This window comes from Ranitomeya variabilis, chromosome 5, assembly GCF_051348905.1.
Source record: "Ranitomeya variabilis isolate aRanVar5 chromosome 5, aRanVar5.hap1, whole genome shotgun sequence".
Lineage (NCBI taxonomy): Eukaryota > Metazoa > Chordata > Amphibia > Anura > Dendrobatidae > Ranitomeya > Ranitomeya variabilis.
Genome location: NC_135236.1, coordinates 179425364 through 179441128, shown reverse-complemented (window position 1 = coordinate 179441128; position 15765 = coordinate 179425364). Strand labels below are relative to the sequence as shown.

Sequence of the window (15765 nt, the reverse complement as noted above, 5' to 3'; positions counted from 1 at the left end):
CCTCTTCCAAAGTCTGCCCTGTATATATATCACTAAAAGGGATGAACAGAATTACAATACTGCCTCTGTAAGGACTGGACAGGCAGTCAGATCACAATAAAATGTGACCTTCACAACAACTTCACAGCATCTGTACGTTTCACAGGTTACAAACGAAAAGTCTCAAACACAACTTGTTTGCGGGCTCTCAAAAAATGTAGTATTATTCTTTCTCAACTCTCCAGACCGATGTCCTCTCTGTTGCTGAACTGAGCAGCTGTCCCTTACCTCGGACATGCCTCGCAGGGGCTAGTTGGGGCCTGCTACAAGCGACAAGTACTTCTGACTGTAAATGCGGTCTGAGCCACATGGCCTAGACATCTATGAGCAACGTTTTATCACCTTCTCCTAAATTATCCCATGTAGCACCATGGTACTGGACATGCTTCAATATCAGACTCTGCCTTGGTTATAATGATGCCGGGCTCCACTTTACTAGAACCTGGTGACCAGGAACACTAGAAGTGTTTGGGGACATCCAAGTCCATGGCCAGCCAAATACACAACTCAGTGAAAGGAAACAAACAACCATAAGTGAGGGTCAAGTCACATAAAATGAAGGGTGGTGAAGGCTACCCCTTACAGACTGAAGTATTTCTTTTAGAATTGTTAGATTTAATTAAAATGCAGAACATTAATAGAATATTATCGATAGAAGGCTGTGTAGGTGTTAGACACAATCTGAGCAAATGGCAATGAAGAGCAGATTAGTAGTGGCGAAAACTGGAAAAAATAGTTCAGCAAACTAAAACTTATCAAAGATTTGCTGCAACTACTCAAATTAGAAGGCAGACTTACTTCTGCAGATGCTGGCCGAAATCCAAACCCCAGGGGGGCCTTTTCATCTTCTTCACAGCCCTTGACCCCTGGACTGAAGTGAAGCTCAACATGAAATCTTTCTTCTGAAGAGGCATCCTGGAATCAGATATTAGCAGGAATTATTAGGGTACATTTACTGACATTAACTTCAAAGACTGATTGATCACTTGCTGCCAAACATTTCCTACAGTCGCCCATCACTATGTACCGAGTAGTGACTGAAAAAGCACCGGCCCACCCCTATGACTGAAAGCTGAGGGTTGTTGGGAGGAATAGAGTTTATTTCCTCCAGGCAGAGGGGCACTCAGTGTGGGCGCCAGGCACGTTCAGAACGCTATTAACCCGCAGATCAATTCCAAATCTGCAGGTTAATAACGTTTCATTACATGACAGGTTAATTTAAAGGGAAGCCATGGTCAGTAAATTACCTAATATTTAAATCAGGTTTTTGTGTTTAAAGGGCCACTGTCACCCCCTCCAGCCGTTATAAACTAAAAGAGCCACCTTGTGCAGCAGTAAAGCTGCATTCTAACAAGGTGGCTCTTTTAGTTTTTGTTGCTGTTATTCCCCAAATAAAGGTATTTATAATTCTGCCCAAATACCTTTCTTTAGACCTGGAGGCAGGTCTGAACCCCCCTCTTTGAAGCGCCAAACTGCCGTCAGTCATATCTTCTGGGGCGCTGGTCGCCGCCCCCTCAGCGCTGTTTTCCTCGGACATCCGGCGCCTGCGCTGTGCTCTTCTGCCTTGGGCAGGATGCATTGAGCATTGTGTTATGCATTATGCAAAGTGCGGGCTGGGATTCCTGGGCATGCGCACTGCGCTTGTCAGACGGTCCCCCGCCTTCCAGCCCCGCACTGTGCATAATGCATAACACACTGCGGGGCGGGGATTCAGTAGCTGGGTGGCCGCACTGCCCGCACAGGCGCAGTCTGCAACCCAGCAGGTGAGGTCAGACGGCCAATGCTCAATGCGCCTGCCCAAGGCAGAAGAGCACAGAACAGGCGCCGGATTTCCGAGGAAAACAGCGCTGAGGGGGCGGCGACCAGCGCCCCAGAAGATATGACTGACAGCAGTTTGGCGCTTCAAAGAGGGGGGTTCAGACCTGCCTCCAGGTCTAAAGAAAGGTATTTTGGAGAAGTTATAAAACGCTTTATTTTGGGAATAACAGCAACAAAAACTAAAAGAGCCACCTTGGTAGAATGCAGCTTTACTGCTGCACAAAGTGGCTCTTTTAGTTTATAACGGCTGGACAGGGTGACAGTGTCCCTTTAAAGTTTTTTTCTTTTTAAATGTCGCCAATGTTTTTTTTATTTTCATATCATGATCTTTCCCAAAATTGGACGTACTGGTATATCCAATATTGGATCTCCTTCAAAAATGCAAGCTCATGAACAGCCTGCATCAGCCATTAACAGCAACAGAGGAAAAAAATGCTAGTGAGTTCAAAGCAATAATCAACAAAGACATAAAAACCTCTATTGAATAAAAACAATCATGGTTAAAGCAGGAGTACAACAGTAAAAGGCATTTTTCTGAAAAACAGGTTGGGGCTGGAGTCATTCCAGCAGAAGACAATTATGGGTACGAGTTTGTGAGCCGACTCATTATTTTGGTATCAACTTTGTCAATTAGTTAACAGAGCTCTATCACAGTATGTTATGAGACATGTATGCCTCATTATGTGTCTTCTACTGCTGTGTTTGACACACATCTGTTCTAACAGTTCTTTATAAAAAAAAAAACGCAAAAAAAACCTTTCACAGCTCCATTGAGCAAAAAATGAAAATACTATGGGTCTCAGAAATTGTCCACAAACCAAATTTTTATTTATTTTTTCACCTTTTCACCTTTTAAAAAACAATAGATACATGTTTGGCATCAACGATCTGTTGAATCATAGTGCCCGGTCATTTTTATCCCACAGTGAACGCCACACACACATAATGCAAAAAATAGTTTGCACAATTTTACCACACTAAGAATTTTTTTTTCCTAATTTCTAGTACGCTGAATAGTAAAATAAACAGTAAAAAACAAGGTCTTCTAAGCCTATATGCACGGATAAAAGAAATGAAAAAAACAAAAGCGTAAAAATACAATTAACACCATGCCAAGAAGAAGTTAAAAAAAATAAATGTATAGTAATCTTGCAATTTTCACACAGGCCACTGAGGAATTTGGAAACTCCCTAAACGTGATATTTTAAAACCGCACCCCTCAAATACTTTAAAATTGCTGTCAGGAAAATGTTTAACCCTTCAGGTGCTACACAGGAATTAATGTAAAGTGGAATGAAAAAAAATCTATTTTACCTCTAAAATGTAGCTTTCACCCCAATTTTTTCACTTTTGCAAGAGATAATATCAAAAAGTAGACCCCACAGTTTGTTACCCACTTTCTTACGAGCGCAGCGATTCCCTACACATAGTCAAAAACGGCAGGGTTCAGAACAGAAGGAGCAACATTTGAATTTTGGACCACAAATTTGGCTAATAACAGATGGCGGGCACCAAGTCGTATTTGCAGAGCCTGCAGAGTCCCTGATGTGCCTACACAGCAGAAATCCCCCACAAGGGACTCCATTTGGGAAACTACACCCCTCAAGGATTTTATCCAGGGGATAGGGAGTATTTTAATCCCAAAGGTACTACACAGAATTTTATAACATTAGGTCGTCATATTGAACAGGTCATTATATTGTCACTTTTTTTGTAAATGGGCGTACTGCACAAGAGACAGCCATTTTGCTTTGGGAAAAGGAGGAGGAGGGCTGGGGGATGGCAGTTCCGGGGCTAAGGTCCCGTGGGGGGGGGGGGGGGCTGGGGACACCATTTCTCTCTCCTCTGACATGTTATATCATGTCAGAGGAGAGAGAAATTATTTTTCCACCGAATCTCACTTTTCTTTACGCTGAATAATGGTAATCGCATGCTTGGGCACTAGTTATGAGCGAGTGTATTTGTTGCTTGGGTTTTCCCGCGTACGCTCGGGTGGTCTCTGAGTATTTGTAACTGCTAGGAGATTTAGTTTTTGTTGACACAGCTGCATGATTTACGGCTGCTAGCCAGCCTGAGTACATGTGGGGGTTGCCTGGTTGCTAGGGAATCCCCACATGTATTCAAGCTGTCTATCAGCTGTAAATCATGCAGCTGAGGCAATGAAAACTAAATCTCTGAGCAGTAAAAAATACTCAGAGATCACCCGAGCAACGAATATACTCGCTCATCACTATTGGGCACCAGAAAAAAAAAATGGCTCTGATAGTGTTCTACAGGGTCCCAACTCCCCCTCGTAGAAGAAACCCCGGAGATTTTCCAATTCTTGGCAGCGCTATTCTCTTTTTCCCAATCGTCATTTAAAAACGGCCATGAGCGAATAAGGCCCCTTAGTGGTCACCGTTTTTATACGTATCGCAGTCAATGGGATTTTAGATACCAATACACACTACACAAAATTTGGCTACAATGAACAATAATTATTATAACTTAATGTGTAACGGGGGTCTCTACACTGGCTCCCAATGTTGGGGGAAAGTTGGATTTCAACATACCATGATGGTGGAGCCAGGAGATATTGTTGTTTTTGATTTACTTTATTAGTCGGTCACCCTTTGTTTTAAGACTAGTTTGGAAATACTAAGGTTGGGTTCACATTGCGTTAGACGGACTACGTTACACCGCGGCATAATGCGGTGTAACGCAGTCCGTTAACGCCGCCATTGAATCCAATGTTGGACGCATCGCTAGCATGGGCGTGCGCTAGCGATGTGCCTTCATTGAGTGACGGACCCCGAGACGCGGGCTGCAGCGTTTCCGGGTCCGTCACCGCTAGCGCAGATAGAGCTAGCAGATACTCTATCTGCGGTAGCGCGCTGCCATACCGGCATTTGCGTTAACAGCAGCCCGTTAACGTATGTGTTGAACGGGCTGCTGTTAACGCAATGTGAACCTAGCCTTACCAGTACGCCACCTGAAATTTTCTAGTATCTACATGTATTACGACATGTAACCAAGAAAGTTCAAAGATTATTAGTTTGTCCTTTTTTATGTGTAGGTATTCAGACTTGCAAGATCATTATTTCTAAAAGATCTTAGTAAAGTATCCAAACTGAAAGCTACAAAACATGACAGGTCCACACAAGGCAAAAAGTGCATTCAAATGAAATTGATCTTAGAAAACCGCCATCTAAATAGCACATCTCACTGATCTGCACATACAACGCAGTATTACATTAGGTTCTTTGCCATCCATGCTGACAAATAACACAATGCTTGGATTTTTTGTTTTAAACTTACCTTGTTGTTGTCTTCATACAGCATAATCACAATCTGCGTCATGTAGTTTAGCTCTGAGACAGCACTTAAATAATCCATTGCTCTTTTCCACTGTTGATCTTTAGACTCCTAGAAAAAGAAAGTACCGTAATTTGGCCCTGGTAATATCAATTATGCATTGTATTGCGATACCCATTTCCCATTGTAATCTGTCACATTTAACAAAAAATGACCGATTATGGTTACATATTGTAGCACGGAGCAAAATCTATATGTAAATAAGTCAAAAACTGCTGAACAGGACCCTGCTGTGCTGAAGACTAAACATTTCTCACGCAATATAGTTAAACCTGTCATGGTGAGAGGTCTCTAACACATATCATAGAGTCATAGAAAGTTAGAGTTGGAAGCGACCTCCAGGGTCATCATCTCCAACCCCCTGCTCAATGCAGGATTCACTATACTATCTTACACAGATGTCTGTTCAGCCTCTGTTTGAAGACTTCCATTGAATGAGAACTCACCACCTCTCGTTGCCGCCTGTTGCACTAATTGATCACCCTCACTGTCAAAAGCATTTTCTAGTGTCTAATCTGTATCTTCTAAATTTCAGTTCCATTCCATTGCTTCTAGTCTTTCCTTGTGCAAATGAGAATAAGGATGATTCCTCTACACCAGTGTTCCCCAACTCCGGTCCTCAAGAGCCACCAACAGGTCATGTTTTCAGGATTTCCTTAGTATTGCACAGGTGATAATTGCGTCACCTGGACAGGCAAGCATTCAATCACCTGTGCAATACTAAGGAAATCCTGAAACCATGACCTGTTGGTGGCTCTTGAGGACCGGAGTTGGGGAACACTGCTCTACACTGTGACATCCCTTCATATTTGTAGACAGCTATTACGTCTCCTCTTAGCCTTCTTTTTTGCAAGCTAAACATTCCCAGATCCCTTAACCGTTCCTCGTAGCACATAGTTTGCAGTCCGCTCACCATCCTGGTAGCTCTTCTCTGAACTTGCTCGAGTTTTTCAATATCTTTTTTAAAATGTGGTGCCCAGAACTGGACACAGTATTCCAGATGAGGCCTGACCAAGGAGGAGTAGAGGGGGATAATTACTGTTACGTGATCTAGACTCTGTGCTTCTCTTAATACATCCTAGAACTGTGTTTGCCTTTTTGCTGCAGCATCACACTGTTGACTCATGTGCAGCCTGTGATCTATTAGTCTTTTTCACACATGCTATTGCTTAGTTCTATTCCTCCCATTCTGTAGAAGCAATTTTCTTTTTTCTTGCCCAGATTTACAATCTTACATTTCTCCCTGTTAAATACCATTCTATTAGTCGTTGCCCATTGTTTAAGCTTATCTAGATCCTTCTGAATAATATTTTTATCTATAGGAAGTATTGCCATCCAAAAGATGCAAACAGACAAAACGGCTATCCACCCAGTCAGGGTAGGGCATTAACATTAATTACAATTTGCCAATGAAGGCAACTGATCCCTAACTAAAGACTAGGGTTGAGCGACTTGTGCTTTTTTTGGGTCGACTTGGGTTTTGTGAAAATCCTCCTCCTCCTCGCAAAGCATGTGTTGTGTTTGACTGCGGAAATCACTGCAGCCCAAACGGTAATATGGCTCTATGACGCTGGCCAGAACCTATGTCATCACGCTGCCCACACTCCTTAATTGGCTGAAAAAATGGCGGGGAAGGCGTCATACAAAACGCAACTTTGGCGCCAAGATCGCCGACCACGTGGCCGATCCCACGCTGGAGTCGGGTCGGGTTTCACGAAACCCGACTTTGCCAAAAGTCGGCGACTTTTGAAAATGAACGATCCGTTTCGCTCAACCCTACTAAAGACTGTTAAAAATGAACTTTTAATGAACTATTTAAAGAATAAGATAAAAAGATACAACCGTCAGTGTGTATACAGGGAAACCAGGATATAACCACTTTTTCTGCTATGCTCACAATATAGTAATTCCCACACTAGTGAATACTGATAAGTATTTGCTTGGTGCGGCCACTACCAACTGCTCTCTAATATTGATACCCATAACACAGACTGATTGAAGATGGTTTTACTAGCTTCAGTCAGTCTGTGTTGTTGGCAACAGTATTAGAGAGCAGTTGCTAGCAGCCACACCAAGCAAATACTTATCAATATCAGTCTATATATGGGGGTGGTCTTTGTTGTCCTTTCTCATTCTCGGGTCCTTTACAAGAGGCCTGAGAGTTTGAGAGTTCTGTGCAGGATCTTAGTTGTTCCCAGTATTGAGCTTTTCTGGACAGACAGTTCAGATGTTGCTCCTGGGATCTGTTGTAGCCATTTTCCCAACCTAGGGGTCACTGCTCCAAGTGCTCCTATCACCACTGGAATCAAAGACCACCCCCATTGGGGGTTGAAAAGGAAGTTATATATATAGCACTTTTTCATCACATAGTTCAGTTGTAAAAAGGAAAAAAAGGTTTTGGTAGTGTAGATAGCCAGTTGAAAAAAAATTGATTGCTCTCAGTGGGAGAAACAAAATAGTAATTGTGTAGTTATGATATCTTTTAATGCTTAACAAAAATAAAATAAGTGATGTTACAAAGCAAGCTTTCCATACTACTTGAAAAGGGAAGAGACCTAAACAGTATGGAAAGCTTGCTTTGTAATATCACTCATTTTATTTTTGTTAAGCATTAAAAGGTATCATAACTTCTCGATTACTATTTTGGATCCAGTTGGATGCACACGTATTTGGGCTTCGCTGCCTGAGTGAATCAATTCTTCAGAAATGATTATGAGGAAACGCTTTTTATTCACAACGCTTTTCATCGCTGTCTTTTTCAAGTGACCAAAACAGACATTATTATTTTGTTTCTCCTGCTGAGAACAATCAATCAGTTGAAAAAAGACATGTGTCCTTCAAGGACAACTGAGGGAGGAGGACTTTCTGCATATTTTTTCCTCAGTGCATTAGTACTGTGATCTGGTGTTGGCGAATATGGCTGCTTTCTTTGTGTTGCGTTTTGTGTCTTTATTGGTGAGTTGCTTTTAAATTTTAGTGCAGGGAGACACAAGACAATGAGGAACCTTGACGTGGTTTGCATGATTGCGTATTTTGACCAAAATTTTGACCAATACCTCAAGCATTTTTTACTTTTTAGTTGCAAATTTTGCAGGATGCAGCCAGACCTTCTAATGTTGGCTGGGGAGATTTAGGGGTCTGTCCTTGAGGGGTGCACTTACATAGTACTGGGCAGCTCATCAGATCCAATACTATGGGTGTCACTAACAGGCTGTAAGCCAGACACTGAGCACCTACATGGATCTGTGTGACTGGTGCCCTATACAAGCCTTATCTGTGTGCATCTATAAACACCCCCTTCATGAATGGTCGGGTGTGTGAGTGGTTGTTTCAACAGTATTCTTCCACTTGTGCAGCTTCTTCCTGTACTGCATTAGTATTATGACCTAGTGCTGGTAAATACGACTCTTTTCATACTGTGATGCTTTTTCAATTTCATGTGCTTTGCTTTTATATTTTTTCTCAGATCATAGTAAGATTGTGTCATGCACCACAATAAAGTAAACCGGTTGCTATAACAAAGCACTCACATCCAAGAGCCCACCATAACGGAAAATGCTCAGCAAAGAGTGCACGTGGCTTTCACTGGTGAAGTAAAGGCGCGTTCTCACATGACGTCCTGGAGAAAGAACTCCTCTTGAATAACTAGAAAAAAAGAATAATGTCTGTAAAGTGCTGTGGAATTAATGGCGCTATATAAGTCAGTAAAATAAATAAATACAAGATACAATACAACCAAACACTAAAGCTTTGTAAATTGCAAGCAATGAATGATGGTCGGAGAAAAAATGTTAACCCTATACAGGAAGTAAGAATCAGATCACAACAGACTGTGCTGGTACAGGAGGGTATTTAGAAGGGACCATGATATATCTATGCCGGTAATCGCTTATAAGTGAACAGTGTCCTCACTCCCCCTGTAACTGCTGAACTATGTGTTACTGTGCGTTGTCTTTATTGCTTGTGTATGTCTCCGCTAATTGTAAAGTGCTGCGGAATATGTTGGTGCTATAGAAATAAAAATTATTATTATTATTAATAATGTGTCCAACATTGCCTATACACTAGAACTAACCACCCTACCAGACTCTCTCCCACCATCCACTGGATAACCAGTTTCTCCAGGAAAGCGTACAACCTGCCATTACTAGACACCTGTATAAGCCGCAGCTTCTCTCCTCCTGTGTCAGACTCCCAATGAGCTCATATATATTACACTGATAATTAATATTAGGCATTTACACCCTCCTGTACACGTGCAGCACTCTGGAACGTAATGGTGAGTTACAAATATCATTTCTCTCCCTACTAAACATAGCATAAAATATATCTATATGAAGGCAGAAAGGAGCAAAATTGTGTTACTGCGTCCAGATATTTTTCGGAATGGTATAACTAAAAATGTAGAAAATATTGTGCTTTTTTTGTCCGAAATGAAGCTTCCTTAGGTTGCAAAGCAAATCCTTGTTGTGCCTCTGACAGCACATACAGTGGCATTAGAGATGTCACTCACAGTGGGTGCAGCTTATTCACAGACTCGTCCTCATGAGTTCTCTGCAGGTCCAGCAAGATCTTATTAATTAGTGGGAGGCAATATCCCAATGCGATCTCCAGTTTTTCTTCTTTATTAATCCCATATTCCTACAAACACAGAACAGGCCATGACTTGATATATGCAAAAGTGTGTGGTAACTGCAATAAGACATAGTGCCGGTGTATAATTGGGGTCGGCATATAGAAGCTTTGCGGCTGGGGAGGGATCCAGGAGATCACAGCTACTCCACATGAAGCTTTCTACTCCTACTTTTAATGAGGCTCCTGATCTAAAAGATCGAAGACCCGATTCAGATCTCGCTGAGATCACACTCTTCCATACTGCCCTGGCTTGTGTTTATGGGCTGCTCTCAAGGGGAATGGATGCCTGCCCCCTCTACTTTGGAAACACGTATGGTAAGACATGATCATGCACAGGGCCTTTCTAGACTGTTCTGATATATGTCGGAGATTCAGGGAGGAATTCGGTATGGGACACCGGTACTGCATAACATCTGTCTAGGAGATACATAGAAGCAGACGTATGGCGAGAATGAACATGGCTCTAATGTCCATACTCTAGCTCATCTGAGGGAATATGATGGATGGAAGATTTGGTGGACGTCACTAATCAGAAGGACAGACATGTGATACTCTGGCAATCTTGGCTATTGTACCACGAATCCAGTTTGATTATGGCTGGGATCCACTCTCATATTGTTACTGGTTCACTGTAAGAGGATTCGTTTTGGGTTAAAACAAAATCATACAAATACATGTTTTCTATTCTTTTGCTCTTTTCCTCAGTTCCGTACCTGCCTCCCTAATTTTCCTGTAAGGTTGTATACATTCGCTATTCACTTAATGCTATTTTTGCTATATGGACTAGATAACCATTTTAAAAACTCCGTGAATTTGGGCTCTTGCACATTTTGTATCTGGATCTTCCTTTACAAAGACATGTTTAAAGAGGGACCGTCATCAAACTTCACAATACATACTGCATATAGGTTATTAAATAGACTTATTGACCTGATGTGGCTGGTGTACAAACTGTGAAAAGAAATTCATGTCAGACAGGCTTTTTTTTAAAGTTTTCCCGCCTGATATTTACATGACAATTTTTAAAGGGGTGGTCTCATCTTCACAAATAAGTAAAATCAAAGTTTCTTGGTTTAACAAGCACATTGCAAATTTTACTCGCTATTAAAAATTCTCTCCATTATTAAGAATGGAAGGTTTTTTAATTTTATTGCTTACTATGCAATATTCATGTTCCCAGGCAAAGCCCGTCTAGTGGGAGCGACCTTGCTCAATACACTGGCGAATCCCCGCAGCGCACAATGCGTACGCTGGGAGGATTCACAAGTCTGCAGCCACACAGAGTGACTGCAGACTTGGCATTCTAGACCGGACAACCCCTTTAACATATAAAAGCTTGGATTGTGAAATCTGGGGATCGATGATGAAATTAGTCTACAACAAATGTTAAAATAAGACAAACAAGATTTATACTTTTCCATTTGAATGATACACTTACAATAAATGATGACTTCACCGACCTGTGGAATTATGACATCTGCTAAAGATTTAGACAGTTTGAAGAGTTCATCAGTCCCATCCAGGTTGAGTGAGCTGTTGTGCTGGACATCATACTTGACACAATCATAAATATCGGGAATCTTGCTGATATCATAACGCCCACTTTTCATGCGAAAATCCCTCTCGAGCTTGGTCCATCGCTGTAACATCAGCTCCAAAGTCTCACTATGATATAACTGTACCTCTGGGGACAAAGCCATTTTTAGTAGTACCACATACACAAGCCTAGTAGCATGGATTCCATATTTAGACCTTTAAGGGCAAAGCTTAATTTGGCCATGAAGGGGTTGCCCAGCCTTTGGGTGTAAGTCTCAAGTTACCGCAGACTTGTGAATCCTCACAGCGCGGGCAGGAGTGGATGGTCATGTGATTGCACATTCCCGCTAAACCATCAGGCCTGGCTCAATTCTCTTATCCGGAGCACGGCTGCGCACATCTAGTCGGGACATGGCCGCATGTATACAAGTCGAAAACTGGAGTCAACGCTCCCGCCCGCTCCTAGCCCCGGCATCAGAGAATCCTCACAGCTCACTCTGAGCATGCTGCGAGGATTAACAAGTCTGTAGTCACATAATGTTATTTCAAGCTTGTACCCCAAGGCCAGACAATCCCTTTAATCTACATACATCCTTTTTTGTTTTCCACCATTGCATTTCAGGGGACATTTTTTTTTTTTTTTTGTGTGAAGGCATTAATTTTCTGTAGGATGAGTTGTATTTGTGACTGGCACCATTTTGGATGCAAGTTAATACCCTTTTTAACTCTCTACGGGAAATATGAAAAAAAACCAGCTATTCTTTTGTGTTGTGTTTTGAACATTTCAAATTTTCTATGTGTCATTTGCTGTACAAATTAAGTGTTAACTTTCTTTCTAGCAGTACAAGTATGGCGATACCAAAGTTATGCAGTATTATTTATGTTTTAATAATTTTATAAATTTTCTGTTAGAAATAAAATATACCGTTGCCATATTCTGAGACATATAAGTTTAACATTTTCCCATCAGCTAATCTAAATGGGGGCTTTTTTTGCATGATAAGATGGTGCCAATTTGGTATACACAAAAGGTGTTTATATTTTAACGCGGGTAAAAACTCAGAATGAGGTGTTCTCCAGAATTGGACAACCCCTTTAATTGTTCTGCTGCAGAGCGCCGTGCTCATTTCCCGCTGTTCTGCCTGTGCTAGATGCATGCAGGGAGCATTGTTAGCTTAGCAAATATGACTGGCAATTACTCAGATGGATAAGGTGGGCCTATTAGGCAGCGGACATCTGCAATCACAACTATTGAATTCTTTACCCTCACCTGCAGATTTCGGATCTTCCAGACGCTGACGGATCTGAGATGTCAGATTCTCAATGAGGGAAAACACCAAGTCACATGTCTTCACAGGGTTCTTTATGGACTCCATAGAATTAAGCAGAGAACTGCTATTCGTAGGGGCCAGCTACAGAAATGGAAGCAGAAGAGCCACACATTTATTCACATACCCCGCTATAGGAAAAAGGCGTCCAGCCTCATATTTATCACTGAACTACAACAAAGGGATTGTTAACACATGGCACACTGAAATAAGGAATGGCCGGGCTGATCTTAGCACTTAGCCAAGAGGTTTAACAGTGCGAGATTTAGGTGTGAATGTGGCAGTGCAGCAATAGCAGATACAGCCAATAAATGCTTTATTCTACCTGCTGGTTGCCATTATCTCGTATCTAAAGTACAAGATCTTAACAGAAAACCTCATCACTGCCATGCAGCAAAGAATGTGGCTGCGGTATAATCTATTACTTCCCATTTTGTATATACCGGCAATATACACTCACCGGCCACTTTATTAGGTACACCATGCTAGTAACGGGTTGGACCCCCTTTTGCCTTCAGAACTGCCTCAATTCTTCGTGGCATAGATTCAACAAGGTGCTGGAAGCATTCCTCAGAGATTTTGGTCCATATTGACATGATGGCATCACACAGTTGCCGCAGATTTGTCGGCTGCACATCCCAAAGATGCTCCATACAAGGCAGGATGGATCCATGCTTTCATGTTGTTTACGCCAAATTCTGACCCTACCATCCGAATGTCGCAGCAGAAATCGAGACTCATCAGACCAAGCAACGTTTTTCCAATCTTCTACTGTCCAATTTCGATGAGCTTGTACAAATTGTAGCCTCCGTTTCCTGTTCTTAGCTGAAAGGAGTGGTACCCGGTGTGGTCTTCTGCTGCTGTAGCCCATCTGCCTCAAAGTTCGACGCACTGTGCGTTCAGAGATGCTCTTAGGCCTACCTTGGTTGTAACGGGTGGCGATTTGAGTCACTGTTGCCTTTCTATCAACTCGAACCAGTCTGCCCATTCTCCTCTGACCTCTGGCATCAACAAGGCATTTCCGCCCACAGAACTGCCGCTCACTGGATTTTTTTTCTTTTTCGGACCATTCTCTGTAAACCCTAGAGATGGTTGTGCGTGAAAATCCCAGTAGATCAGCAGTTTCTGAAATACTCAGACCAGCCCTTCTGGCACCAACAACCATGCCACGTTCAAAGGCACTCAAATCACCTTTCTTCCCCATACTGATGCTCGGTTTGAACTGCAGGAGATTGTCTTGACCATGTCTACATGCCTAAATGCACTGAGTTGCCGCCATGTGATTGGCTGATTAGAAATTAAGTGTTAACAAGAAGTTGGACAGGTGTACCTAATAAAGTGGCCGGTGAGTGTATACCAATCTCGCATCTCATACAGAAATGTAAATACAGCGGAATATGCAGTCAAATAACCGGCATTTCTCTGTAAGGCAAGTATCAGGAAAAAACTAACAATAGCACGGAGAGAACATATATGCTGCAATTTCCATGGTGGGATTCAGTCCCAGGACCCCAGAACTACCATACCTTGTCCAGGTCCTGTTCTGAAAAATCTGCATCCTTCTGCATGATCTCATGGAGACGAGCCTTCACTTTTTGCTGACAGCTGCTTAAGGAATCGCTGTCACTGTCCAGGAGTCCGTTCATGTTTGCACTTTTCACCATTTGAACTAAAATGGGTGTAAGCTCACCTTCTAGTGCCAGGAGACCCTGGAAGAAATAGCACGCCATATTATATTACATAAGCAGATCCTCTTTTATACAATAAACTATATGTTTAACGTGTAACCATCATTTACATTTTTATTTAATAAATCAATAGTGCAACTTTATAATGTATCGCATCAGGGAAATCAGCTTCTCTTACATCCTGGATGAATCTTTTACTCTCAATTCATGGGTAAAACAGATTCAATGAAGACAAATGTAAACATTGCGAGGATAGGGGATGAGAGCTGGTGCTTATAAAAGTCTATGGAGGAGGCAGGAGCTAGAGGCAGACAGACATTCTGCTGTAAATTCTCCTGAAATGACAGTTACAGTTCTCTATAGAACTTTATCAGCACCAACCGTCATCTTCTAGTTCAGAGAATTTCGATAATGAAAGTTCAGTCCAGGAGAAAAAAGAAACAGATTTCTCTGAGAAGACATACATACTATTAATTTATTAATTAAAAAATTATGCAACTCTTCAAAGGAGAGCGAGCGAGCGAGAGAGAGAGAGAGACACTTTTTCCCGGATTTGAAAATCCTTCCGGGCATGCTCAGAGGGGAAAAACGTGATGCGTCGCTGGATTCCTGTGTGTGACGGTCAGCGACGGATCCTGCGTCCATAGGCTTCCATTATAGCCGACGACGGGCAGCGCAGGATGCGTCGCTGACCGATTTTCCGATGTGCAGAAAAAACATTCCTCTGAATGTTTTCTCCGCACGAAGGACCGCTATTTTCTGACGGATCCAGAGCACGACGGATGAAAAGGATGGCCATCCGTCACAATCCGTCGCTAATACAAGTCTATGGGAAAATGCAGGATCCTGCAAATTTTCTGCATTCTCAAAAATCGACGGATTGTGACAGGAGCTGAAAGATGGAAGTGTGAAAGAGGCCTTACAGTAAAATCTGTTTCTCAGAGCCTTCATTGGGGGACACAGGAACCATGGGTGTATGCTGCTGCCACTAGGAGGCTGACACTATGCACAAAAAAGTTAGCTCCCTCTCTGCAGTGTACACCCCACCGACTGTCACTAAGGGTACCGTCACACATTGAAATTTCCATCGCTACGACGGTACGATTCGTGACGTTCTAGCGATATCGTTACGATATCGCTGTGTCTGACACGCTACTGCGATCAGACACCCTGCTGAGAATCGTACGTCGTAGCAGATCGTTTGGAACTTTCTTTCGTCGCTTGATCACCCGCTGACATCGCTGGATCGTTGTGTGTGACAGCGATCCAGCGATGTCTTCGCTTGTAACCAGGGTAAACATCGGGTAACTAAGCGCAGGGCCGCGCTTAGTAACCCGATGTTTACCCTGGTTACAAGCGTAAACGTA

The 15765-nt window shown here is 42.4% G+C and overlaps 1 protein-coding gene across 20 annotated transcripts in view; it reads right to left on the bottom strand.

Moving 5' to 3' along the window:
• PPIP5K1 (diphosphoinositol pentakisphosphate kinase 1) overlaps nucleotides 1-15765 on the bottom strand; it is a 248836-nt gene that overhangs the window by 125630 nt on the left and 107441 nt on the right. For all 20 annotated transcript variants that reach the window (XM_077263604.1, XM_077263587.1, XM_077263585.1 and 17 more), the window contains 7 exons: nucleotides 14237-14419; nucleotides 12653-12794; nucleotides 11307-11530; nucleotides 9725-9852; nucleotides 8742-8856; nucleotides 5155-5262; nucleotides 838-954 (listed from right to left, as the gene is read on the bottom strand). In XM_077263604.1, coding sequence (XP_077119719.1) covers nucleotides 838-954; nucleotides 5155-5262; nucleotides 8742-8856; nucleotides 9725-9852; nucleotides 11307-11530; nucleotides 12653-12794; nucleotides 14237-14419 — 1017 coding nt within the window. The remainder of the gene's footprint in view (nucleotides 1-837; nucleotides 955-5154; nucleotides 5263-8741; nucleotides 8857-9724; nucleotides 9853-11306; nucleotides 11531-12652; nucleotides 12795-14236; nucleotides 14420-15765) is intronic.